Source organism: Ambystoma mexicanum, chromosome 9, assembly GCF_040938575.1.
Source record: "Ambystoma mexicanum isolate Mex_15411 chromosome 9, UKY_AmexF1_1, whole genome shotgun sequence".
NCBI classification, from domain to species: domain Eukaryota; kingdom Metazoa; phylum Chordata; class Amphibia; order Caudata; family Ambystomatidae; genus Ambystoma; species Ambystoma mexicanum.
In genome coordinates this window covers 1433075857-1433102891 of record NC_090931.1, presented here as the reverse complement: position 1 = coordinate 1433102891, position 27035 = coordinate 1433075857, and the positions used below count along the sequence as shown (strand labels likewise).

The 27035-nt window shown below is 47.4% G+C and overlaps 1 protein-coding gene across 2 annotated transcripts in view; it reads left to right on the top strand.

Moving 5' to 3' along the window:
* LOC138489188 (sterol 26-hydroxylase, mitochondrial-like) overlaps positions 1-27035 on the top strand; it is a 359720-nt gene that overhangs the window by 317440 nt on the left and 15245 nt on the right. Inside the window, exon 6 of one of the 2 annotated variants that reach the window (XM_069616852.1) lies at positions 13185-13351. The exons of the other annotated variant lie outside the window; for it this stretch is intronic. Coding sequence (XP_069472953.1) covers positions 13185-13351 — 167 coding nt within the window. The remainder of the gene's footprint in view (positions 1-13184; positions 13352-27035) is intronic. 2 annotated transcript variants of the gene reach the window in all.

Below are 27035 nucleotides of genomic sequence, written 5' to 3'. Positions count from 1 at the left end.
AGTTAATTTTATCCCACATTATTTAAGGGGAGGTTGGACCTCTTTGGGAGATCCTGTTTAGGGAGCAGCATCCGGCCCTCCTTTTAAGGCAGTCAGCTTGTTGTAAGTGAGCACTATTTATAGGAGAGCTGCGAGGCCTATTCTGCAGGGCTTTTGTGCCTCATTTACAACTCTTACGCATAACCTAACTACAGATGGTCTAACCACTATTCTGTCATTCAGCCCTGGGGGAGGAGTCTAATGGACTGCAGTGTATCCTCTAATGGACTGCGGGGTCTCTCAATGCTTCACCGGTTTTCATCTCCGCCCATTCTCATGCTTCATGGAAGGGTCCACATGCAACTCTCAAATATATGTCTCAACTACAAAGTGCTTTATTGTCATGGCAACTTAGACATTTCCATCGTAAATACATGGTATACATAAATGTTACATTCTCTTCAGTAGTGGTCATTTTGGTTTTGAGTTTTTTTTCTAAAGTCCCTAATGTTTTATGTACACATTTTGCGGTTCTCTGCTAATTCTGGGATTTGCCCATGGATGAAGCAGTGCTGTTCCTGTCCAATTTTACTTGTAAAGACTTGTTCTCTCCAGGAATGTGGGGGAATAAGTGTCTCGAAAGTGTTTGTAGTCAGGACAGTCTACTTCGACTTCACATTACGGAAAGAGTCGGTCCTCCCTGAGCTTCGTGTTTCAGCTGTGTCAGCCAGTCTCCATTTCCAGATTGTGGTGACTGTCTTCATTTAGTGAGTGGTTACCTGTGTTTTTTGTTTTCTATACCAAAATGGGCAATCTGCTAGTTTAAAGATTTGCCACAACAACCTGTGGCATTCTAGCTTGTTGTGATCTCCAGTGCATTGTGTATTGCTTCTTTAGGGCCTGTTATTAGTCCTTGGCAGTTTCTTCTTTTGTGTTTCATTTCCTATTCTGACAAACTGTGGGGCACGGCCGCAATTCTGTAATGAAGATGACTTAGGCCATTTTTCTGTTTGGTCTTGCAGTGGTGGCTGGTGATTTTTTTATTTTTATTTGGAGGAGCGTAAATATTTCCACTGAATATGCAGGTGCGACTGAGAGTAGCAACAGGGGTTTAGGGGGTTCTACTCCCACCCCAATCAAATATTTAGAATATTGGGTTAAATTTGTGCATTTTCAACACACTTTCTGTGACAAACTGGGTATTAAGCTACAGTTTGCAATGGGGTTTCTAGGGTCAGACATGAGAAAATCCAACAGATGCAAGTCCTTAATAGTGCACAGGACCTTTTCCGAACTTATTTTCATGATGCCTTTGCAGACAAGGGGAGTAGAAAAAGCGTGTTCATGTGTATGCCCGTGCATTTCCACGGAGGCTGCTCCAATATATGTCAGAATTACCATATAAGAACATACACCTGTCGGCTTTACCAGAACCAAATTCTATGCCACAGTAAAGAAATATGTCCAGACTGGACCCAAAGATGAGGGCCAGTACCACTTAGAAGACTTGTCGTGCTGACTTCACCCTTGAGGCCCAGTTAAATCATGCCAGCGTTGAAGGGGAACATTTCAAGCTCCTGGCTGTAGGACGAGAGCAGCTTGCCGATGGTAGAAGTACACCGGAAGTAAGGTTAAGAGACTTTCTGATACAAGGAGGATGATTGTTTCATGTCGGTGCAACTAAAGGCCTGTCCGTCTCCAGCTGTAAGTCACTAGACTTTTAACTGAGGCACGCTGCACCATATTAAACATTTCTACTAAACACATCAACGGGTTAAGGTTGAATGTCCAATTTTCATTGTGGGGGGGTGAATATGTGGAATTGCGCTCCCTTCATTTTGCCGTTTGCTTGCCGGAAGGTGCGTTTTCCATGGCCCTGTTTTTAGGTGCGCTGTTGCTGAAACTACCTAGCCCCCTACCCTTTGCTCCCCGTCATAGTGTGCAGTAAAAGAGGTTGATTTCAGATCCAAAAAGAGCATGTAGAAAATAAGAACATGGTGCGTGTGTTTTATAAACACGTAATCTATGAAATGTAAGAGACCAGCTAATTGGTATAGTATGAAGTAGGCATGAAAAGTGCTCCTGCTCGCTTTCAGTAAAGCTATTGGGCCTCATTACGAGTATGGCGGTAAGCGATATAATCTGGGGTAACGGAACGTTACAACCATGCCAAATTACAAGTGACCCAAACATCGTCAGTAATTCCTCTGGCGGAATTACCTCCTGCGGAATTACCCCCCCACAGTAAATCTGCCAAGAATCAGTGGAAACAGCGCCAGGGCTAATTCCGCCGACAGAATCACTGCTAAATAACAAAAACCATCACTGCAAGATTACATGTACAATTTCAGCAGAATTACCTCTAAAAATCAGAGGTAATTCTGCCAAAAAAAAAGCGCAATTACCTCCACAAAAAAATGTGGAGGTAAATGCACACAGGTGTCAAAAATCAAGGACCATGTGTAGTATAAAAAGCCCACCCCCAACACACAACCAAGCAACATGCAGTAACGTGCAGCCACAGGCATACAGATTATGGGCTCCACAACCTGCTACTCTACATCAAGCAACAGAAGCATGCTGTACCACAGTAGGGAAGGAGACGGGCGCAACCAAGGCGAAGGAGACGCATGCTGCGGAAGGCACCCATAACATGTGTCCGGCGATCCCCATGGACACTCATGGACAGCCAATTAGTCACCTTATACAGACTGGACTGTCCAACCATCGCCGACCTGCTCACCCTGACACAACTGCAGAGTGCCATTTCCATCAGAACAGCCATCCCCTGCGCTGAAGCTTGTGGCAGTCCACATTTCTGTGGCACAGGTGCCTTCCAACACACAGTAGGGACACGGGATGGCATGTCCCAGCCCACATTCTTAAAGGTGCTGGACCAAGTCCTCGATGCCCTAATAATGCACGCACATCTGCACATCGCCATGCCCATCTCCCAGGCGCAGGTACACGCAGCCAAGGCAAGGTTCTACAGAATTGCCCATTTCCCCAACATCATTGAAGCATTGGATTGCACTCATGTGGTGTTGGTACTACCCCAGGCAACACAACAGGTATACCGTAACCGGAAACCATATCACTCGATGAATGTGCAGATGACCTGCAATGCCAACCTCACCATCAGTCACTGCGGTGCCCGCTATCCTGGAGCCACACATAATTCACTGATTCTGTGCAAAAGCACCCTGCCTGCGTACATGGAGAGGCACAAAGGACAACACACTTGGCTCATGGGTAAGTAGCACTCAGACCTGACTGTCAAAAGCACTGACACACAACTGGAGCACGTAAGCAGTAGTAAAGTGAATGAACCTCCAGTCCCATGATGCAACACCACCAATACACAGAATAGGCCATGCACCCTGACTGACCCACCCCAGGACACAGACTTGAAACGTGATCACGCAGGGCACCCAGCCATGCAAGGCAGCACCACGCAATCAGTGCAACGTACAACCCATGTAAGCATTGCCATGTACCCTACACTGCGTACTGCCACACCATGGTTGACCAGTGCATTGCCAATGTCACTGCAGTGGCAGACACCACATGACTGCTAATGATCCCCGTGAGAAACCCTGTTACACCACAGGATATGGCCTATAGCGAAGCGCAGAGAAGAACAAGATCGTGTATTGAGCGGACATTTGGCCTTATGAAATCCAGGTTCAGGTGCCTACATCACACAAGCGGTGCACTGATGTACAGGCCCAACAAAGTAGGGAAAATGATAGGGGTCTGCGCCATGCTGCACAACATGTGCATACGCAGGAATGTTGAACTGCCCGCAGCTGAGGACAATGACCCCCCCCCTAGCTCTGATGCGGAAGAGGCTGGAGGAGGAAACTGGGCACCACAGGCCATATGTGGGGAAGTAGGGGAAAATCAGATGGTCCGGCAGGAGCTCATGGAAAATAATGTTGAAACTAGAGACATGACGCCCATACATGCAATTAATGCATATTAAATTGCATTTAATGAAACCCCTAAAACTGATAAAGATTCAAGTGTGTTTATTACTGGCAACAAGGTAACACCATCACCAACTCCCATCCTCAACTCCTACCCCCATCCCCAACACAAACTCCCACCTCCCACCTCATCCCCAACACCAAGTACTACTCCATTTAGCGCTTGCGCTTATCCCCCTTGTCCGCCGGACTAGCAGCCTTTGAGGCATGCCATTGTGAGCACCTGGTCAGGGTGCTCACCAATGACCCCTCAGTAGGGGTGGCGGACTGCGAGCTACCCTGCACGCTCCCCCATAGATGTTCCATGCTTAGATGTATGGCTCTGGCCATGGTCTCATGTGATGAGGATATTTGTTCAGCCAGCTCCTGCACCCTCTGGCTTTTGAGGCACAGGCTTGCATTGCAAGTCGCTGTGCTCCTGTAGAGATGTTTGATTGACCTCTACAACTGCCTTGAGGCCCCCTGGATGCAGTCACGCATGGCCTCAGCATGCCCCACGTGTTCCTGTGCCATGGCACGCATTTCTGCCTGCCTTTCTTCCATCTGGTCCAGATGTTCCCAGATGGCCTGGAGTCTGGGGGCAGGCACTGGCCGAGGCAATTGACCTCATGCTGGCCATGACGGAAATCATTCCTGGCCTGCTCGACAGATGAATCCTCTGCATAGCGCAGGGCATGGTGGGAATCCTGCCGCAATGGTGGTGTGTGCAGTGGAGAGAGGTTGCATAGGGGGGAGGAGTCAGGGAGAAATATGGCAGAGTCAGGAATGTAGGTCGCTGAATGCAGGGGAGGCACCCTCCTACTGCTTGAAAACCGTGCCTGCAGTGGCCTGCTCTGATTGCAGGCTGCATCCACACTCTGACCCGCTTGTGGTGGTGTCCTGGCTTGTTTCTGGTGGTACAGATTGCACACTTGGGTTTTGTGGTGTCCCCATGGGTGTGTCCGTCTGGACAGCCAGAGTGTCTGTCGGTGGCCTGATGGCCTGGTGCCTCGTCTTGGGTGGCACACTCACAATGACTCCCTGAACTACCTTGGCCTGCAGTGGTTGGTGTCGTGGAAGGGCCTCCCTCCTCGGCCATTTCCTGGGTATCCTGCGTTGCTGTTGGGACAAATTGACATGAGCATTAACACATTGGTACTGAGGTGCTTGGCGATCCAACATTCACTGTCACTTGTACTATGTCGTCACTGTGTGTTGGGCCACCTGGGTGGGGTCTGGCATCATGTGTCAGCCACTGTGTACATAGCATACATTGGCAAACTTAATTTGGTGTTGCATTCCTAGTATGTGTTGGGCTACAGACTGTCCTGTCCAGTGGTGCATCAGGATTGTTGGTGACCGGTATCTGGTGGGGCAGTCAGGTGGGTGCAATGCATTTGTTTGTGTGTGGGTCAGGTGGCCATGTTGTCAGATGTGTACTCCTCAATGTATATGTACATGGGGCATTGTGGTCAAGAGGCTTGTTGCTGCGATGCACCCACCCACAGTTGTGCATCCATGGGCAGGGATAAGTTGCATGGGCTTTATGTTGATTGTGCATGGGTGTCATGTTAGGGTGTCCTGTGGCCACCGATTACTGTCATTGTGGCCTGATGCCTCACATGAATGGTGATTGCTTGCTGGGTTTCACGTCGCTTGCTTGCATGGCAGTGTTGGTGTTCATGGATGCCTGCAGGGTTGTCCATTCATAGGTGCATATGTGACTGTGCTACTCACCAGATGCAGCTTGGCTGCTGGCACCTAGCTCTGCTGTGCCTACGCCCTTGATCCCGACCATGTGTAGGATGCCACTGACATGTCCTCCCACAGTGTCAGTTGCAAAGGTTCCACTGACCTACCTCCAATGACAGCTGTCTCTCGGTGGTGGATGGATAGGAGGCTCCTGACCCTGGCCTTGAGGTCACTCTGCCTCTTCATGTCCTCAGCCTCACGTTGGCCATGCCCTACGGCCACCAACTTGTCCCTGATTTCTACCCATATCTTTTTTTGGGGTGTTGGCTTGTCTCCCTGTACGATGTCCCATACAGCTCCTCAAAGTCGGCAACCACTTGCTCTGCGAAAACCGTGAGCTCCTGCTCCATGAATTTGGGCTTCCGCTGCCTCATATCGGGCACCCTGCCTTTGCCTTTTTCTGATGGCATGTTTGGCCTTAGCTGGGTGTCTGGATGGCACTCCTATCTCGAGATATTCAATGGATTGTGATTATAAAAATGCCCACCATAGGCTTCCTTATTTAGCCATGACGAATTACCGCCAGAGGAAATTCTGCTTATCACCATGGCGGTAATGATAACTGTGACATTTCTTTGGCTAATTTTCGTCATACCATGGGTTGTTTGGGGGTACCTCTGCTGGGTGGAATTACCGTTACCGCCATTGGTGTGTGCGTGCGCCCCCAGGTTGAAATTTGGCAGAAATTCTCCTGCTACACACAGCTGTAAGGCTAATTCCGCCAAGGCAAAGTTACTGCTGGAACAGCGCCAAACTTGTAACGAGGCCCATTGTTCTCCTGGTGTGCGAAACTTGACGGTGTTCACCTACCTACTCCCCAGGATCCTCTAGTCAGGTGGCCAGGGAAGGGCCATCAGTTTTGGATCCTGACCCTGGGAGTGGACAAGCAGGTGGAGGGTCGGGGGTACTGGGAAGAGAACATCCAAAGGTGAGACATGGTATTCCCCCTTTTCCCATTCCACCTCAAAACCCTTTCCCTCACCTTTCATGAGGTATTTCCAAACCCATACCATCACCCCCTCCCCATTTCCAACAAATACTCGGATGAGGAAGAGGCAACCGGGAGTAGTGAAGAATTCCCATAGGAATACCATGGGGAATGTAAGGGAAACAGTCTGTAGAAAACACTTAAATTGTCCTATTGATAGTCAGGCAGGGTCAGGTATTCCCTAATTATCACTTGCACCTGGCTCAACTTGACTGCTTTTCCAACCATAAAAGGTGTGTTTCTGCACAGGTGAATGAGCATGCTAGGAACGTTGTTTGCTCCATGGCTTCTCTGGTCCAGAGAGCAGCAGTATCGACGGCTCAGAGGAGAACAGCGTGCCGAGATGCTGGCCCTGTGTTTCTGAGGGGTTGCAGTGTGGCTAGGGAGACGTGTGTCCAGAGAGCGGGAACGAAGCATCTTGCAGGCGGGAAAAAATTGTTTGTTCCCTTTGGGAGGGTGTCTGAGGGGCAGGTGGTGAGACCCTGACCTCGGGCCCGCATAAGCAGGAGGGACCGCTTGTCACCGTACTGCTGCTCGGGTGAGTCTCCTCAAGAGAGAGAGAGAGAGAGAGACTCAGGAACAGACAGGAACAGACAGAAGAAAATGCATTAAGCGGAGCAGAAAAGAGGTAGGAACAGGAAATGAGTAAAGAAAGCAGATTGAGTGAAGAGTAACGAGATGGAGAGAAAGTAAGCGAAAGTCAGAAAGCAGATTGTGCAAGGGACACAAATGAAAAGGAATATATTAAAGTGGGCGTGAGAGACCCGAAAAGCGAGAGGAGGGTATAAGCAACCCGGCAGAGTTGAAAAGGTGCCAGTGGGCACGAAGAGGTATAGAAAGTGCAAGAGAAGGAAAGAAAGGTGCCAGTGGGCATGAAGAGGAGAGTGCAAGTGTGCAGAAGAAGGAAAGAAAGGTGCCAGTGGGCACAAGAAGAAAAGTCAAGAAATCGGAGGGGTACAAGAAGGGGCGCAGAAAGCACCTGAAGGAAGACGTCAAGAGCAGGAAATCCTAGAGAAGGGTTAAAGCTTGGAGTGGTCGTGCTTAGGAGGAGCAAATAACCTGCCATTTTTTCGAAAGTCTCTGATGCTAACTCTTTGAGAGAACTGTATATGAAAAACAAGGTACATCCTGACAAACTGAACTCGTGTTTTCTTTTAAGCTCAAAAGGGGCCTAAGCTTAGGAAAGGGAACCATGAGAGGCCTAAAAGCTGAACTTGTGTTTGAATTTGGAAGAGGCCTGAGCTTGTGGAAGGGAACCCCAAGAGGCCTAAAAGCTGAACTTGTGTTTCCATTTGGAAGAGTCGTGAGCTTGGGGAAGGGAACCCTGAGAGGCCTATCAAAGTGGAATCTTGACTATTTTGTGTTACTGAAAGAACTGAACCTTGGAGAAGGTAACCCCAAGGCATTAAAGACATTGACCTTGTTTGAACTGTAGAGAAGGTCCTATGAACAGTCCCTTTTTGATTGAACTCATCCTTTTGAAGCTGACCAACCTACATTGGGTTAGAAGACCACCTGAAACAAATCCTGTTTTTTCCTATTTTTGTTGGACCACCACGTTTTGCTTTTGAAAGACTTCCTAACACATTTTTATTCAAAGAGTGAGAGACAGCGTAGGTTTAGACACAGGCGGATTGTTAGTTTTAGACTTTGACTGCTCTGAAGTCGGAAATGTTTCTCACTAGGTTCTGTACTTCCCCCTGTCTTACGGTTCTGCTGCTACATCCACCTGCTCCAATCCCTCTCTCCACCCCTGTGTCTCACCTCAAGTTTCACCCTCACAAATCCTTGCCCTTTATTTGTCTTCTTGGTTTTACCCTTTTTTAAATTCAGGTCCACCCCACTTCTTCCTTAACAATTGTCCACTCCCCACTTTGCTCTAATACCCCTTTCCTAGTCCTTTAACAGTCCTCCCCCTCACCTCTTCACTTTCTCCTAGTACCTACTTCACCTCCTGGAAGATAACCAATGGTCCTCCGGTCACTTCTTTCCGACATCTCCTTTTCCGACTTTCTGAGGTTTCCCTGCTTCTTCACTTCCTTCAATCATTTGTCGACCCTCTCTGCTTCGCTTTGTGCTCTATCTCCTGTTCTTTCCTTATCTATCCCTCATCAGTAGTTTCTTTCAATAGCTCTTTGTTCTTCTCTCTTTCATCCCTTTGGGCTCCTCACTCACAATGCTTAAGTTACTCCTAGTCACTTTCAACTCTCTCAGCTTCTTCACCACTTGGCACTTTCTTCATTCCTTTGGGCACTTCTGTTATTACAGTTATGGTTCCCCATTTACCCCTTAATCCCCCACCTTTTTCACACATTTGGACTCCCTTGCTTCTTTTTGCACTTTCCTCATAACCACAACTGTTCTCCACTTCTCCCATGTCCTGCCACTTTCTGGGTGCCTTCCTTGCCCCAGCCTACTGGATCTTCCTTTGCCCATCCTCCTGGGTCTCATGCCTGCCTCTTGTCTTCTCCTTACCCCCAGCCTTCAGGGGCCCTGCACCAATCTCCTGCCTTCAGCAGCTTCCCCGGTTTCTTCTCTTCGTCTCTCCAACCAGTACCGAAGGAGTTCTTCCTCCTTCCTATCCCACCCACTACCTGAACACTAGAGGGTTCATAGGGCTTTGGCACCTCCTTCCAGCCTCCCAATGGTAAAATGGGAATCTAGTGTGGTGATTTTACATGGGGAACTTGGGGATCATAGTTCTCTAGGACTGGATGGATCTGGGTTGCAGTTTATATATATATATGTATATATATCACCGAAACACATAAAAGGGACTATATCAACTATCTCTGAATTGGCAGCAATCGTAGAATGTACTATTACAATCTTCCACCAGAATACTGACCTTGTCCAGGTGACCTTTGGCTGTCTCTGATTCTGGAGGGAATTTGAGGGAAAGGACGCAAATACTCTACTGGATCCACACACACTGTTATTATTAGTAGAACATGCTATACATGTATTATTCCAAGAGCTTTTATAGCTAAAAGCTGCAAAGAGAAATATGCAATAGCAAACAAAAATACACATGTATTTCGTAAAAAGCACTTAACATTTCAAAAGCTGAAAATACTCCTGAAGGCCGGAATAAATCTGTCATTCTGTTTGTGGCTTCATTTATCTGAGAGAAACATTAGCAACCTTGGTTTTTAGTACTAACTGTAATGTCTCATGCAATTAGGCTTTCTGTCTTATCGGCTGCTGAACAGCTAAGGCCTGGCTACAGTTCGGAAGCAACCTTGTGCGGTTGTCTCAGTGCACATTCCCAGAATGAGCATCATTTATAATGCACGTTTTATTTAGCTTAAAAAGCAGCAATTTAAGGTGGCGACATATAGCTAACAAAATCGTGTCAGGAGCGCACAGGGCAATAGATATGTTATCTAGAGAAAACATATATGTAGAGATATATGTCCTCCATCTCTTGGTGCCTCTTCTCGTTTCCGATCCTTTCAGTTCCTTGCCCCCCTACACTGGAACTATCTACTTCTCTCTATCCGCTCCATTTCCTCTTACTCCTCCTCCCGCGCATCCTTGAAATCTTTTCTTCTTCACCCCCCTGTCCTGACTTCCCTCCTTACTTCCCCTACTTCTCTCCTTCATTCCTCATTCTTTCCCTCCTTCTTACACCTCCCTATCTTTCCCATTTTCTCTTATTCCTCCTTCCCCTCCCCCTTGAATTCTCTTCATCCCCCGCCCTGACTTCCCTCTTTTCTTCCTCTGCTCGATTTCTCTTTTATTGATCTAGGTAAATTGTTCTACATACTGTTTTTGATGGTTTGTCTCATGTTTTGTAATGTTATGCTTCTATGTTATTCTAATGTATTATTGATGTTGTAATGTAAAGCGCTTTGGCGTAAAGCGCTATATAAACTTAATAAATACAAATGTTGAAGTACACACTGTAGTTTTAGGGCAACTCAGGAGAGGTAACACTTGGCATATAACAGAGACCGGGTACATACCAGGCTGGTATTTCTGGAGACAGGTAGTCACAGGAACTGTAGGGGCAGGAACTGGTTGAAAGCAAAGTGACAGAGTGAAAGAGGCAGGCAAATATACTGGGTAACATGGATTGATCAGAATAAATGGTGTATTGGAATATAAGGGGTCTCCAGGGAGATTAGTGAAAGCCCTTGGGATCGTTACCAGCAGATTAATCTTAACAACAATCATGCAGCGACATCATTGGTCGGTTGTGCTGATGAGATGGTTGTACTCTCTGTAAGGGAAAGCTGGAGACAATATACTGAGACCGGTGAGACGCCAACGAACAAGACTAAGGCAACAGAAGTCTTTCCCTTATCTGATGTTAACAGAGACCAACTCAGGGGTCACACTGTATGCGGATACAGAGCTGAGACACAACAGTGGACTAGTTTGTAAGCAAGATGAAACATCAGACTGGATAGAAATAACCAAGTACAGGATAGGCAGAGAAAAGAAACAAAAGCAGAGGCTGTAGGCCAATGCTATGCAAGCACTACTTAGAAGGGACATGTGAATGCTGGCATAGAGAAAATTGTGGACCAAGAATCGGAACAGGTATCATGGACTTAGCCACACATAAACTTGTAAACCTAGCGTTCTAGAAATATCATGAAACATGAAGCATTAGTCATAGGAAAGGCAATCAGTCACTGCCAACTGTCACTGCCAACTTTACATGGTTCAGGAAACTTGGTGCATGAGTCATAGAGCAGACAAGAAATCACTGCAAACTCAGTGAATATGCGGTTCAGGAAATGAAGTAAACTAAAGAGCAGGTAGCTAAACTATGGACATAAGTCTAGTAGGTAGAGCATGAAACTTAGGTTGCAAAGTGACACGAGGGGTAACAGCTTTGCCAGAAACAAGGTGAGTCTATGAGTAAGGGGAAGGGGGGATGCTCACAGCAAAACACAAGGTTTTGAAGAAAGTCGGAAAAGCAGCACAAATACATTCAGAAAAAGGATTAGCGTTCACAGCAAAAAGGACAGGAAGTGAAAAGCAGATACAGCAGGCAGGAATCAGGAGCCAAAAGCAAGATAGCATGGAAAGGTTCAAAAACAGCATAAAGCAGGAACTCCAGGTAAAGGCAGTTGATGGAACAGTTGTTAATCCTCAGAGTGAGCATATGAAGCCCTCCCAGACCACAGACCAAATGGGTGGAGCTAATCCGAGGCAGCCCTGTTCAATTAAGACCAGTCCAGGCTTCAGTAGCTTGCAGCAGTGGATTGTCATTAAAGCCTCTCCCTCTCTTGGTAACCTCGGCTGCAGGAGTTTGTAACAGGTGAATGCAATCGGGGTCTCTCCAGCTCGTAGCAGCTTGTTGCAAGTGAATGTATTTAGTATGCCTCCCCCGGCCCTTTGCCTCTTGGACAGCATACATCTACCAGAATGCCTCAGATGGTTTAAACCAAAACCCAGAATGGAACATACAATTAGTTTGGTCCAAAACTGCATCAGTGAAATGGGTAAATGAATGCCATGGCCGTTTTAGGGTTTTAACATGGTAGTTATGCTATGAACAAAGTCTATGAATGGATGCATACAGTGGTACTGGGTAGCATGTGGGTGGATTCCTATCAAATGGCAACCTCACAGTCCAAGCACTGGTTCTGTCCAAGCTGGACTACAGTAACACTCTTCCCCACTGGACTGCTGAACGCCCATCTAGCCCCCCCTTCAAGCCACACAAAACTCAGCAGTGAGACTCATTCACCTACCCAAACAGTCACACGTTCCCCCAGCTCCACTGACGCTGCATAATCCAGAGAATTGCCTTCAAAGGACTTTGCATTGTATACAAAGCCATCCTCTTACCTTCAAAACAAACTAAAAACCATCACTCAAGCAAACATCATACAAGAAAGCCAAAATCATCTTGGCATTCCACTCTGCAAACTTAACATGCACACAAAAACAAGCATTCACAGAGTTGGCACCCAGAGTGGAACGTCCTTCCACTTCACATCCGCACTGCACACGCCAACACTTTCCAAAAAAAAGCCCAAAATATTACCTATTTCCCCACACCTAATCCAGCCTCACCACCTCCCCTGACATCACCTGTCCATTCTACACTTCCTATCCTTTCCTATAGTAACTTTGTAACTTCTGTTTCACCTCGCACCTCTTGACCTTTTGAACCTTGTAAGGCACTTTAGGAACCTCTTCCCAGGGCCAGTGCTAAGAAAAATTCAATAAAACAAATTGCATGATTAGGTAAAAAACAAATTCTTTCTCTTGCTGCCCTTAGTGCCCCTCCCCCTCTTATAGCTATAATTTGGCAATTGTGTGGTAGTGGTGTTTCACCCATTGCTCACATATTTTCCTTGTACACTTCACCAAAGTCTTATACAGATCAGCATAATTAGTGGAGCTTTACTCGTTACCCTAAGGTCTACGATGACCCTCAATGTTTGGACAGAGTCTTATCAATTCAACCCAACCCATGTCATACAGACGTGGGCTTCCTTGTTATGTCTCTTTCATCGTTTTCTCATCCACAGACTTCCAACACGTTGTCTTGGGCCCTCTATGAACTGGCCAAGAATCCAGAGACGCAAAATGCCCTTTACCGCGAGGTGTCCGGTATTGTCCCAGGAGACCAGATGGCCAGTGCTGAAGACCTCAACCAAATGCCACTGCTGAAGGCCGTCATCAAGGAAACCCTACGGTAAGGGAATCGAACAGACACCGGGCTATACCAGACCCATGAGTGCACATTAATGAGGCACCACAGGAAAAGGAGGAACTTTTAATGAGCTCCTACCAAACAACGGTTAAAGCTTCAAAACATATATACAAAATCATTCTTGAATATTAAGAATGTTTTATGAGCCATCTTTTAGATTTGGAAGCCACCCTCTCTGACATAGGTGGACAGATTCAGAGAAATGAGCAGGTTCCTCTATAGACCTCTACATCTGAGAGGCTAGTAGGGGTTGGACAGTGTTAGTCCCAGGTTCTCTGTGTGATGCCCAGGGATCCACCAATAGGATCCTTTTAAAAGCATTTCCCCCCCAAAAGGCATTGTACCACTGCCAGGAAGTTCAGGACAAGTGTCTTGTAATTGTGATTAGTGAGGATGGCTGTGGACGTGAGTACCTGCTTGAGTATGTGCACTGGCGTGAACCTTTGATAAGGATGCATATGAATCTGCTTAATGTCACGCTACGGAGTGTGTAGACTTGTTTTGTTACTAGAATACTTGGGGTTTTACAAAATCTATCTAAAGCATGTAATGCTATTGCAGTTTAATACTGAGATTTCTGCTCACCTTTAAGGAGAAAATAACATCACTGCTCAGCTAGAAAACTGATTACAGATGAGTTGTGATAGCACAGCACATGCTGCCCTAGACAGCTGCCACCACTTATTAACCCTCATTGATTGGTTCTGAGAGATGGTGCTTAGCTGCCATGTGCAGTTTGCTTGCCAAAGAGGGACTCTGGGTTAAGGGAATGGGGAAGAAAGAATGAAAGAGGGCAGAGAAAGTTGAAAGAAAAGGAGAAATGCTGGCAGAAGAACAGTGCTTAGAAGTATAGGATAAGAAGGGGTTAGAACATTAATGGGAAAATTATGATTGTATAAGCATACAAAAGGAGAAAATGGGGGATTAAAAGACAAAATACATAACGGTGATAGAGCGAGCACAGGCACAGAAAGGGAATTGAAACGAGGGAAAAAGCTTGCCTACATAAAAAGAAATAAGAGCAGTAAGGAACATTATTGGATATTAGTTAAAGGAAAGATTAAATGGCATAAAGGGGACAATGATAGAAAAAGTTAGGCAGAGAAGCAACTGAGCCTAAGAGGTGATGGAAACTCTGGGAAACAATTTGAACACAAAAGCAGATGGAGCCAGTAAGAAGGAATTGAACGAAAGACCATATGGAGAGGCTAGCAAAGCACTTGAGCCAAAAAGGTGCAGCGATCCCTGAGAAGGAACAGAACCTAAGAGCTACGGAAATGCCAGAAACGAAAGAACTTGAGCCTAAGAGGTGCAGTGATCCCTGAGAAGGAACAGAACCTAAGAGCTACGAAAATGCCAGAGACGACAGAACATGAGCCTAAGAGGCGCAGTGATCCCTGAGAAGGAACAGAACCTAAGAGCTACGAAAATGCCAGAGACAACAGAACTTGAGCCTAAGACGTGCAGTGATCCCTAAAACAGAACTGAATATACAGAGCTACAGTAATGCCAGTGAGTAACAGTTGAAGTTAAGAGGTGTTGATAACATTTCAAAGAATGTGAAATTTAAGAGTTTCTAAGAATTATGTGGAACACTAAAACTAAGAGGTGATACAAAGCCTGAGGAAGGCCGGAAATTGCATGAACCCTGTGGAGTTCCTGGGCCATGCCTGCTGGGCTTAGAGGCCCAGATTAACCTTTCCTGATTATGCCCAATGAACCATGTCTGGGGATGCTTGTGGTCTCCTGCAGAAGGGATGTGACCTAGCAGTTCGGGCTGGACTGCCCCTTTCATGGTGGGACCAAGCTTGATTTCCATATGCAAAACAAGGGGGGGTCTGGGAATCTCTCTACCAGAACGAACACAGCCCATTGACCTGTTCTTGGGTGAATAACCCCTGGGAGAGACTCTACCAAGTCTTTAGCTCACTGTCCCTTTCACAGAGAAGACATTTCCCCACATATCAGTCTTTGACCTGCCCAGGGGCAGTCCAGCACCGAAAAGCTAGGCAATTCTCCTCTGAACAAGAGTACCACAGCAACCCCATTCACGTGTATGGGGTTGCTGTGGTACTCTTGTTCAGAGGAGAATTTCCCAGACCCCCCTCTGTTTTGATTTCCATATGGTCTTTCCCCTGTTGTAATGGCTTGGCAGGCGAAGGAAGATGGTCTGGAGGGTTGCCCAGAGCAATGCCAGTGGTTAAGATTGATTAGAAACCGTCCAACCTTCCCCTCTTTTTTGTTTTGATCTCCTTTGTTTAACCCTGGTGCAGTAACCTCCAGTTTTAATAGGTGGCGCTGCTCTCCCTTTTCTATTGACTGCAATTGTGTGATGCATTTCTAGGATTCAGTTTAAGTGCAGTACCTGTAACAACACTTAGAAGTCCCTCCCGTGTGCCATTGTATTTGTGTACACCCGTGTTCCGTATGTTCCGAGGGCTGTGTGGGTATTCTAGCTCGTTCCCCATGGGTTCTGGACAGTGAAGTCTGTTTTCAAGAGCCATGTGACCTGCGGCTCCGGCACTGCTGAGGTCAGTGATTCTTTCTGGAATTGAAAGCAAAAGGCAGGAAATAAATGTCGCTGCGTGTGCACTATGGGCATGGGAGAGGATAGTGGCCAAGCAGGGCATTAGAGACATGTACCCCCCACTGCGGCCGAGTACATATGTGGCTGGGGTGGCTATTATACAAGGGGGCACACGTAGCTGCTCACACGACTCTCGGTTGCAACATTACGAGATTTACTACTGGAAGGTGTGTTTCTGACCTTGGATGCCTTTTACGGAAAAGGGGTGAGCAACCCTCCGTTTCTGCGCTCTTACACGAAACCATTCAGGCACAGGGGAGGGGAGGAAGCTTGGTCTCAGGGATGTCTGGGAAACTCGCGACGGAAACGTATGATGGGTCATCAAAACAGAAGTGGGGAGGCCATTTTAGGCCTGGTATCCTGGATCGGGAAGGGACTACATCTCCACTCAAACCAAGGCAGTCTCACTGAATGCCAGGTGCAAGTTGATTCACCTTGGCTATGTCCACCAGATCTACTGCACTCCCTCAAAGTGGCACATTTTACCCAGAGGTTCTGCGTGAATGCAGCCGGTGTAAAACTCCACTCCACATGCAGATGTTTTGCATGTGGCTTGGTTGTCTAGGCCTATATTCCCATTTTGGCAGGAGGTTTTCATTCTATTGAAAACAGAGGATAGCACAGGGGCAACGCGCTGGTCTTGGAAAACAAGACCACACAGAGGTTCGAATCCCGGATCTGCACTTAGAAACTGAACTCAGGCACGGTATAAGGCACGTTATAAAAAAAAAAACAATTAAATAAATTGTATTGAGCAATAGAACACATAGAAACGTCCTGATTGTAGCATTGTTGGCACTGACTAGATCTATCCCAGGTTTTGAACGTAAAATGGTTGGACTCTTATTGGTGCTGGCATGTAGGAGAATTGCAATGGCCTGGTGAGAAGGGATTGGCTGATTGGCTATCTGAGGTGGCTTATTGTTAGGATATGCAGGTTGCTTACATTCGCACCACATCAAATATGGCAGGGCCACCGGATGTGTGGGCCCCATCCCAAAACGATTGGTTATCTATAGTCTCCGAACTGCAACCGGAAGAGATATAATGCTGACGCTTAATATATGGCAGCTAGACTGGGATGGGGCAATGCACTCTGTTTTTAGGGGCAAGCCTGCCCTGCGTCCGGGATTCGTGGTTGTTTGCTGAACATGGGATGCGGTTGTCAATTGCAATTACTGTATGTTATATGATGCTGAAAGTGGCATGTGACCTTTTCAAGTGTAAATCATTATAAATGTGTTTTCTCTGCCATTGGAAAAAGCTCCTCATTAGTATGCTCCTGCACAGGATTGTGGGTCAGCTTGGCCCTAGTTTTGAGAGGTGGGAACCTAGTGCAGGTGTGTTGAAAGATATACACTCCTTCCTGTTTGAAAACTAAACCCATTTCACCTCTATACTGTATGTTAATGTCACTTGCATTATTCTCATATGCATGAGCCATGGTATAAGACGAAAGCATGGTTACTTAGTTTAGTTTATTATCTATAGAGCGCACCTAACCCTGAGGGATCTGGGCACTTGAGCATAGAAGAATTGTTACAGTTACAGACACAGTATATTAAAAAGTACTTGGGACCAGGTTACAGGTGGTCAGAGTGTTGATGGGACAGCAAAGGATCAGACAGACAGGTTACAGTTTTGACAAAAATACATAGGGCCTCATTACGAGAATGGAGGTAATGAAAAAAGGAAGGCGGAATGGTAATAGCGGCATCGTTAACGGGTCTGGGTCATTACGACCCAACAACCCGCCAATACCGGCACCGCCCGTACCGTGCCCCCTCATACCGGCATGGGCGCGTACACGCGCCCCTTTGGGGAGCAAATACCGGCATGCTGGTAATTGGAGGACATCACAACCCACGCAGGCATGCAAATACCAGCATCCCGAAGGTGGTAATTAGGGGCTGCACAATGGTGGCCATACAGGCATCGCGGATCACCCGTAAACAGCAATCGGCAATCAAGGCAACTGCCACAGGTGCACACAATCACCACAGGTGGACTCAATGAAGTATGGCCCAGTATGAAAGGAGTACACCCACACACCACACCCCTTCCTATACCAAAATGCTACCACTAGCTGTTGCAATCATGGCACTGGAGGACTTGCCTATATTGCTACAACTACAGCAACAACAGCAACTACAACAACTACAGCAGCAATAACAGGCAGCACAGAGGAGACGCAGGAGGCGAATGAGGGTGAGACAGGCCCAGCAATTACCACCAGTGCAGCCAGTTAGGCAGCCGCCAATCCCTCGCACCAGACCCAGTCCATTCAATCTAACCCCTATGCAGATCCACACCCTATACCGGTTGGACCGGGACACCATCACCACCATAGTGGACATGATACACAACGACATTGCCAGCCTGATAGAAATACGCACTGCCATTCCCCCGCTACTAAAGGTGGTGTCTGTGCTCCACTTCCTGGCCACAGGCACCTACCAGCATACAGTGGGCCAGCTGCATGGCATTTTGCAACCACTATTTTCATGCATGCTGAACCAAGTGCTGGATGCCCTCCTGAAGCATGCTAGCACCCACATATCCTTACCACGGACTGCCCAGGAGATAGCCGACCCCAAAGTAGGCTTCCATGCACTGGCAGGCATGCCCCGTTGTGTTGGTGCCCTGGACTGCACCCATGTAGAATTGGTAGTCCCTCATGCCGTAGAGGCGGTGTACCACAATCGCAAGCTATACCACTCCATCAATGTGCAGATGGTATGTGACTCCAGCAAGATCATCACACATTGCTGCGCCCGATTTCCCGGTTCAACACATGATGCCATGGTGCTGCGTAACTCCACGCTACCCCGTCACATGGAGCGACATGCTGGACCACGTGCCTGTCTGCTTGGCGAGTTGCCTGAGTGGCCCATGGCAGTGCATCTGGGTAGGGATGTGTTGCGATGCATACCCCACCTGGGTGGGAAGGGGGATGCATAGGGGATGCATACTCCACCTGGGTGGGAATGGGGGGGTGCATACCCCACCTGGGTGGGAATGGGGGGATGCATACTCCACCTGGGTGGGAATGGGGAGGGGGATGCATACTCCACCTGGGTGGGAATGGACGGTGAGTGGAGAATGCACGCAGAGCTAATGACGCCTGACCTAAACCTCACAACTCCAACATGACACATCATTGGCACACATCTGACCATTAACGCATATCAATTACCACATTTAAAACGCACAAGCTGCCCACCATCTATATGTCAAGCAATGCATGACTAAACAGGATCGCAACTATGCCAATGTGGCTAGTGTGACCATGCACAGTGTAGTATACACAGCATAAATGGGAGGCTAGACATTACCATACAACCACAGTACATCCACCTCAGCATGCATTATTTCACCCTGCATCATCTATTGAACGCCATCCAGACTACCACACCTCATAGCAGTATATTATGCATCTAGATAACATTTGTGCATACGTACAGGGACATGTGCATGTCCACACCAAATAGCTGCGGGCATGACTGTGATTCCTAAAGGTGGCAGCTCAGAGTGACACACACCTATTTGTATTTGCTTGCAGGTGATGGAGGATATCCCTTGAAGCCGTGGCTACTTACCCCTGTGCGGAACCCGCGGAACAGCCATGAAGAGGAGTACAATCGGGTTCACACCCGTACCCGTGTTGTGATTGAGCAGACCTTTGGCCTGTTGAAGGCGCAGTTCCGCTGCCTAAGCATGTCTGGTTGAGCACTCCTTTATAGACCTGAGAAGGTGGCAAAGATCACCATGGCCTGTGTCATGCTGCACAACATGTGCGTCCGGAGAAATGTACCACTGCCACCTGACATTGACATGCATGTACCGGGTGAGGATGATGAGGATGGAGACGGAGGTGAAGCAGCACCCCTTCCAGTATGTGATGCAGAGGTTGGCCATGCAGTACGCCAATCGCTGATTCACGAATACTTCTGAACCACAGGGACTTCGATAGACATGTATCAGTGACACACTGGGTCCATGTGGACATGCACACTGAGAATGTTGGGAGTTGGGCACTGAACACCGTCATACATTAAATGGATACACACAAAATGAACAATGTCCAGGCATTGAATGTTTTTTCTCACAACGGGTGTATTGAATCAAACTGCAAAAATGGGACAACCCCGCCACAAACCCCCAGTGAACTCCCAAACCCACCCCCCCCGTAAACTCCCCCCAAATGTTCCCATTCACCCCCAACACCATGTCAGCCACTCCCATTGTCCTCCCACACTATTTGCGGGACTTTTTGCAGTCCGGGGGCAGCATTTCAGTGTGCCTCGCACTCCTTCTCGTAGGACGCACAGGGCTGGTGGGGACAGAGGAAGCAGGTGTGGTGGCTGATGAGGAGTCGGTGGGGATTTCCACGCCTGCTGCAAGTCGTGGACGCTGCATGTGCAGTAGGATGGATGTCAGTACCTGTGTGATGGCCCCCAGACAGTCTCTCATCAGCACTGCCGAGGCATTGACTGCGGCTCTGTTGGCTGTTATGGCGGCTGTGGTCTCCGCTATGGCTATCTCCCGCCTGGTGTCCTCGCCATCCGCGATGTATTGGCGCAGCAGCTCCAACATCGACTCCTGTCGGGCCTCCACCCACACCAGCCATACCTCAAGGCGTTGGTGGGAGCAGGAGTGGTGGGAGGTGCTGTCATGGGCCGAATTATCAGTGCTGTCCTCGGGGAAGGGGCTCAGGTCGGAATCGTGCAGGCAGGGATCAGCACTGCTGTAGGTGGGTGAGGGCTGAGTTTGAGGCGTGGGTGGACACTGGGCTTGGGGTGTGTGGACATGCCACATCCGTGACTCCTTCCCGGTCCACATACTCCTCCAAGTCATCTTCGGTGGTGGCCAGTGCTTTTAGGGCCTCGTCTTCCACTGGTGTGGGTGTAGGCAGCTGGGTGTCGACAGTGTCAGGCGCACTGGCTGTAGGTGTTGGCAGCTGGGTGTCGACAGTGTCAGGTGCACTGGCTGTAGGTGTGGGCTGCGAGGCTTCCCCGGAGGTGGTGGTGTCGGTTGCCCTTTTCTGTGGCCGGGACCTGGATGCCCTCGTGGTGGTATCCTGGCTGGCATCTTCTCCATCGGTGCCTGGGGGGGTAGAAGAGATGCAGGGAATCAGTGATGGTGTTATATTCCAGATGCATACTATGGTGCTGTGGAGTATTTAATTAATCATGCATTCATGTCTTACAGGTGTGTCACGCAGGGTAGTCTGAGGGGGCATTTTGGCATTTGCTGCATGGCAGGTGGCATGCCGTTGTATTGGGGTTTGTGTGATGTATTACATGGGCACGGTCCATGTGTGTTGGCTGTGTGTTAGTAATGGGATTGGCACTCAGCATGCATTTCTGTGTGGCAGGGTTTGGCCCTCCATCTGGACTTGAATATGTTCATGTGGGTGTTGGGACATGCATTGCCTTGCCTAGACTCACTTCCAAATCACTTGTTCTATGTCATGGTTTCCCCTATAGGGATATGCAGGGTCACTCACTTCTGGTGATGTTGCCGCACCCGTCTCCATCTCCCCAATTGAACTCTGAAAAGAATCTTCATTTAAAAAGGTACCCTCTGTATGTCAGTACCTTTTATCCCTAGAGCATTTAGCATGGGAGTAATTGCCAAATCTCTGGGAACTGGCTTGTTTAGCTGCAGGCTGGTCAAGAAAAGAGTGAGGGAGTGTTAGGTAGGAATTGGTGCAGTCACACTGTGTCAGACTACACAAGGCTTATCTGCTTGGCATTAGGTAACCGACCCTTTGGTATAGGTCTGTACTACACAAGTTGGTAGTGTGACTGGGCAGCATGGACTATCTCAAGAGGGGTAACTGTGAGCTATATAGCTGTACAGATTAAATAATCAATACAAGTAACCAGGTTAACATTTACACTCAAGGTTTCAGTTTAAATAATTATTTATTTATTTACACATCCGTTTTGGGAAAGCATTCTTTAAAAAGGCAATTGCTTGTAATAGTTCAAGAAAACTTGGGAATCACTTTTCAAAATCAATAAAGTTGGTGAATACTCTTTGGATATGCTAATATATTTCTCCTACACCCTGAAGTGACTTCAGTAACCAGGATAGTATTGCATTTATATATGACACTAGTATAATTTTCAGACTAGAAGAGTGCCTTTAGTGAGCCAGGACAGCCGAGGCCATTTGGACAACGTCTATAGTTCTGATGCACTTCTTGACTAAGTCAGATCGTTCAGAAAATCACTGTAGGAACACAAGCTGTTAAACCTGTGCAAAAGGGGAGTTGAATCAACTCAGAAAGTTAAGCAAGTGCAATCTCAAGGGAGAAAGCACGACTTAAGGCAAGAAGGTGAGTACCCTCAAGCCCAAACATACTTCTGGCTAGAAGAAAAAGGTCCAGCTGGATTCCATCTTGCTAAAGCCAAGCAGACCCTGGTTCCTGAGCCTCAGTCAGGGGGACAAGAGGGAGGATGTCTGGAAAGCAAAGTCGACCACTGCAGCGAAAGAACCGAAGACGAGCTGAAGGAAGAGGACTGCTGCAACTCCTGGACGACCGGTGAAGCCCTGCTGCAGGTCCGAATTGCCTGAAAATCCATCGACAGAGAAGCCCTTCAAGGTTAACTTCTTCCCTTGAGTTTGGTGGAAACAACCAACTCGCAAGCCACCTGGGCACTGTCCCCATCTGGTCGAATTTTCTACAGAGTGCTGTTGAAAACCGGATAGCCAGAGGGAAGGAAACCAGCTCGTGGATTTTAAGGCACTCGCACCTTAAACCAATGTCTTGCTAAGCTTTTGGCCTCATCCATGGGCAGTGCAGGAACCTCCTGACGTCCTCCTTGTCCCCACAACTGAAGCTCAGTAACAGCGAGATCTGCTCGAACTGCCAGGAACAACTGCCTCAGCTACAGCTCTTCTTCAATTTAAAGGTACTGTGCACACACGGCCTGGAAATCTTTTCGCCCATTGCAAGTCCGTGGAACTTTCCCAACTTCGAAGGCTTGTCCTTCCCTGAACATTCGTCAAACTTTTCGCCTAGCCACATTCTTCTAAAAACCGTGGCAAAGAACCGTTTTCTACCAGAACTGTGCTATCCAATACAAAGACTCTGAGCCATTGATTTTGGCCCAGGCCTATGAACTGAATTGCTGGTTGTAGTTTACTGAAACCCTTTGCCCTGCCTATGCAAGTTTTTGTGCTATGAATTCTTATAACCTTGTCTTTTTACCCCTTTTGAAAGTATCTGATGTGCCATTTTGCTCCCACTTCAGGGGAGCTAAACTTGTTCATTTACTTATCAGTTGTATATTTGTGGTTTGAGTGTGTGATATTGAGCTGCTCTTGCTAGTGTAATGTTTTCAAACTGACTGTGTAAATAAATGCATATTCTTTTACCACAAAACCATGAGTACGTGTTTGTTTGAATCACTGTAATTTTTGGTCCTTTGTGTAACTTGTTCTACTGCTCACTTTACTCTTGAGATAAGTCTGGCTGCTCAGCCACTGCTACCACTTTACTGTTTAGTACAGCATTGTGCCAAAGGTGAAATTGTACTTACACTTGTAGTCTTAATTGTGTGTAGTGTTCCCAAAGGGTACTGTATTTGATTTTACCTAACATAGTCTTTGGGAGAAAGGATGTGTGAGTTGTGTGGTGGAAGAAACTGACTCAAGTGGACTCTCATGTCTATTTCGGTTGCTTTTCACTCATGAGCTAACTTTAAGCCGTGTCGGCAAAGGTAACCGATCTTCCTGCAGTTTACCAGTTTCAAGGATTTAGGGGGGACTACAACAGAGCCACTAGCAAGAGCATACAATATGAAGTTCTGATGGATGGGCTTGGTACAGGCGGAGATTTGAGGACTGGGAGACATGTCCAGTCTGGGAACCTCAGGAACTCTACTATGGAGACGCTTCTTGTTTTGCCCAGGCCTTCCCAGCAGGAGCCAAATGTTGACCTTTTCTTGCCCGCCATTAGGTGCGAGGCCATGAAGACTGCCCTCAACTACAAGGTAAAATTTAGGAAAGCATATGTAGACCTAGCTAAACACTGTTGCGTAAAGAGTGAGTTATTGAGTGATGGCTTTGCTTGCATCTGATTACCCCATACTTGGTGGCCAGCAAGTGTAAATAACTTTTTTTTTGCAGGAAAGGGCAACAAGTTTCTCACTTAGACAATAACCCGGGATAACCTCTTTATCCCTCTGCCATTTAGGGGTGCACTCTTAGTATATCCCTGGCTCATGAACATAACACACACTATACTTTACGAATGATTACACACCCCTTTTTGGAATTAAACCGGCCGCCTTTTATTACAGAATTTCACAAAGCACTTATGACGGGGACCTATAGTTCTTTTACATCATGCATCATCAGTTACCTTGACCTTGACCCCTTGCAGCCCTGCCCACACGCCAGATGCCTGATTGGCCTACTGGCTGCCTGAGCTGACCAATGGTTAATTGCAGAAAATCCATTGTCCTGCCAGACAGTCCAAAACGCTCAAGACTGGGCATAGAGTCCACCCAATGTGCAACCCGAGGGGCCACCCCCGCCATCCTCGCCTGTCTGGCCTATTGGACGTGAGTGTACCCCTCAACCCACAACCCGTGTAGCAAATGCATAGTTCTTGTTAGTTCAACATTTTTGGTCATGGTCCGAATATTTTATATAATCCATTGTGTAGGTCCCCGTCCACAGCGCCCATGAAATGCAACTTTAAATACACACGTCACCACTTAGCACAATGTTTAACCTAATACTCAATCATCTATAACAATACTTCACCAACAACAACTGCTAGCACAGAAAAGAGGGTTGGGTGTGTGGTATAACGTCAAGAATTCAGGATTGTGCGGGACAACGGCGGGAAAGCAAGAGGAGATGCCTGGGCCTGGCCTGCTTATATACCTTGCCCCCACCGGATACAGGTAAGGATACCCCACATTGCAGCGCCCACCCCTTTTGTCCCCCGGAAGTCCACGACCGTGCTGAGGCCCCTGCCATGGCCCACGAGGCAGCCCCTAATAGTGCCGCCCCTGCAGGGCCAGGGCCATGGCGTCGCCTACAACTCCAGGAGCTCAAAATGGCATTTGAAAAATGTTGTTTCAAATGATTCATAGACCAATGTTGAAACCAGCACCAACACTTGAGTACTTCCCAGTTAATATGATGTGGGGTGAATTGGGATAAGATCCTCCTAACCACCCCCCATGCCTCCCCACACACGAGCAATGGTACGTTCTTCTGATGACACAAAGTCTGGGAGACAATGAATTTGCCCCTAGTTGCCCCTTTTGTTTTGTCACCTTACCGTCTGAGGCCAGATTTATTGTTTATTTATTTATATGTTTATTTTGGCATTTGTAAAGCGTGCCTAACCCTGCGGCATCTGGGCGCTGAAAATCTTAGGAGGTGTGCATGTACATTCTGCTATCATTATGTAGCATGCATATTTTCAATAGCGGTTAGTTACATTGGGGAGATGGAATACATAGTTATACATTCTTAGGTGGTACAGACATAATTTTATCATTAAATTGCAGATAAGTTATCGGGAACAGTTGATCACATTAGTCAGTGTGTTGAAGACGGAAGTGTGTAGCTGTGCACACAGTGAGAATTGGATGGGGTAGCAAGAACGTTTTGTAGTTTTTATGGAGGGTGGGCTGTGTAGGCTAGATTAGCTGTGTTGTTCTAGTGTGAATAGTCGGGTTTTCAGTTTTTTTCGGAAAGTCCAGAAGGAGGCTTCAGATCTTAGAGCTGTTGGAAGAGCATGCCAGTGTTTTGCAGCTAACACTGGGAAGCTGTTGCATCCTGCTTTCTGAAGTTTGGGAATGGTGAGTAGATGTGTGTGCGCACTGCGCATAGGTCTGTTGGGTTTGTTTAGTGCACATTTATTAGCGAGGTATTTGGGGGCAGATTGCGAGAAACATTTATGTGTCGAGGAGAGCGTTTTGAAGAGGATGTAGTCTTGTACTGGCAACCAGTGGACAGAGTGCCTAGTCTTGCTGATGTGCTTCTTTTTGGGGCTATTCAGTGCAGCTCTTAGTGCATTATTTTGAATGAATTGTAATTTATTTATGTTGCGTTTGTTAGACCCGATGTAGAGGGCATTGCAATAATCCAAGGTGGAGAGGATGCAGGCAATGGATAGGGTGGTGCAGCAGGCTGGGGATAGGAAGGATCTGCACGCATTGATGAGCTTGGATATGTAGGTCGCTGCAGTGGCTGTGTGGCGTTGACTTGTCTTGTTGGAGTGAGCGTAGAGTCAAGATAGATACCTAGTGTTTTACTTCCTTTGAAACTTTGATGTTACTGTCGTCTATCGTGAAGGAGTTATAAGAATTGTCGAGTTTGTTTAATCAGAGTTGAGAATTTATGAGGAGGAGCTCTGTATTTTCATTGTTAAGGCGGAGGCCGTGTTGGGCCATCCATGCCTGGATTGTTTGTTAAATTTGGTTTAACGATTTCGAATCGTGGTCGTAGGAGCCTGTCAGGGGTATGAGGATTTGGGTGTCATCTGCATAGTTGGTGTGACCCCCAAGTCGTCAAGGTGGTCAAATAGAGGTTTAGTGAATAGGTTGTAGAACGTGGGCGAGGTGCAAGATCCTTGCAGCACTCCGCATGGGACTGGGGCTGGAGGCGCTGATACAGAAGGCGAGAATACTCTCATGGTTCTGCAAGAGAGGAAGGATTGTGTCCCAAGTATGGCATTGGTGGAGAAATGGGCTGCTGAGGCGAGGTGATTGCAGAGTATGCTGTGGTCAACTAAATCAAAGGCCGCTGATAACGTGCTAATTTGCCGTTATCTTTGAATTCTCTCATTAGAATTTTTAGATCGAGCAAGGCTGTTTCGGTACCATGTCCTGGCCGGAGGCCTGATTGACGGAGACCTAGGATGTTGTTGAATTCTAGGTGTTTTTGGATTTGCAGGTATGCTGCTCAATCCAGTATTTTGAGGAGGAACGAGACGGTTGTTATGGGGTGGGAATTAATAGGGATGTTGTGGTCAAGTATGGGTTTCTTCAATAGTGGAAGGACCCATGAGTCTGAGGTTGGAGTGGACAGTGTTGGTGTCAA